The sequence below is a fragment of the Hipposideros armiger genome, unplaced genomic scaffold (genome assembly GCF_001890085.2).
Source record: "Hipposideros armiger isolate ML-2016 unplaced genomic scaffold, ASM189008v1 scaffold_27, whole genome shotgun sequence".
Taxonomy (NCBI): Eukaryota; Metazoa; Chordata; class Mammalia; order Chiroptera; family Hipposideridae; genus Hipposideros; species Hipposideros armiger.
The window spans coordinates 416736-418045 of record NW_017731377.1 but is presented as its reverse complement, the minus strand read 5'-3'; the positions used below and the strand labels follow the sequence as shown (position 1 = coordinate 418045).

At 48.3% G+C, this 1310-nt stretch overlaps 1 protein-coding gene across 1 annotated transcript in view; it reads right to left on the bottom strand.

Annotated features, from left to right (window-relative positions):
• Positions 1 to 394: 394 nt before the first annotated feature.
• The window catches only part of LOC109379502 (L-gulonolactone oxidase), a 53861-nt gene continuing 52945 nt past the window's right edge, over positions 395 to 1310 (bottom strand). Inside the window, exon 9 of the mRNA XM_019636111.1 lies at positions 395 to 1260. Within this exon, the coding sequence (XP_019491656.1) occupies positions 1044 to 1260 (217 nt within the window). The 3' untranslated portion in view covers positions 395 to 1043. The remainder of the gene's footprint in view (positions 1261 to 1310) is intronic.

The window sequence follows — 1310 nt, the reverse complement described above, 5'->3', positions numbered from 1 at the left end:
CTATTCAAATCCTTTGCCCAGTTTTTGATTGGGTGTCTGTTTTTGTTGTTGTTGAGTGAATTTGTATATTCTGGATATTAACCTCTTATGAGATATATGATTAGAATATAAGTTTCCTGAGGAGTTGGTTCATATGAGCCAATGGTAAGACAAAAAAACCTGTCTTAAGGTTATTTTAACTTCCCAAAGCACTTGGCACCTTGTAGATGTTCAGCGAATAATCCATGAAAGAATAGGCGGTAGGTCAGAGGTGAATTGAAACTACGTTAGCAAAAGGTATGTAAAGAATATTTTCCAGGTAAGTCCAACACCCGTTACCTCTGGAGGGAAGCCAGGGAATCTGTGAGCTCCAAAGGATCACCTTGGAGATAAAGAGGAGTGATCAGAGGGTGAATCAATTTTTTACACGTATTAAAAAGAAGGCAAGGAGAGTCCCACTTCCCAAACATCCCCTGAAATAGACACGCTGAAGGTCAGGTTATGGGAGGTCAGATGGACAGGGTGAGGGCAGTCCTAGGGCAGAGGGGCACTCACCTGAACATTTGAAAGCCCCCCCCCAAGAGTGAAAGGAAGCAGAGCACAGTATGCAAGACTTCTGTGCCCAAACGTATGCCAATGGGGCCCTTTCCTAAGAGGGTGGGAGAGGGGACCCCTGGAGCTACAGACATCCAGCTGGCAGGTGGAGCCAGTGAACGACTGAATCCTTGAGCTCCTAGACAAACATAACATTTTGGGACATCTCTATCTCCTGGGAAAACAGGATGTGGTAATTGTAGGCTCAGGAAAAGGGGGTGCCACCTAGAGATGTAAATGGGGATTCGGGTGCTTTTCCTTGCATAGGGTTGCTGTGAGGATAAAGGAGGTAGGAGTCCTGCCCAGAACTAGGCCGATTGCTGCGGGTCAGAGCAGCTTTGGGCTCTATAGCAGAGGGCATAGGGGGAAAGGTCTGTTTTCCATCAGGCAAGTGGAACACTGAGCCTTTAGCCTCATCATGGGTTGCTCTGGGGGTGGATGGGGTGGGCTCGACTTGTTTTCTCTTTGCTTCAGTAGAACACCTTCTCCAGGTATGCATTCAGAAACATCCCAGTGGGGTCCAGCTTTTCTCGGATGGCACAGAACTTTGGAAAGGCAGGATACATTTTCTCAAAATCCTTCCGGGTGCAGTTGTGGGCCTGTGGAAGCAACCAGATACAACAGGCCTCATTCCCTGGAGCTGGCATCTCAGTGGGGCTGCAAACAGGCACCCCTGTGTCCATGTGCCTGCATGTGTGATACCCCTACCCCCAAGCACACACAAACATGCATGCACC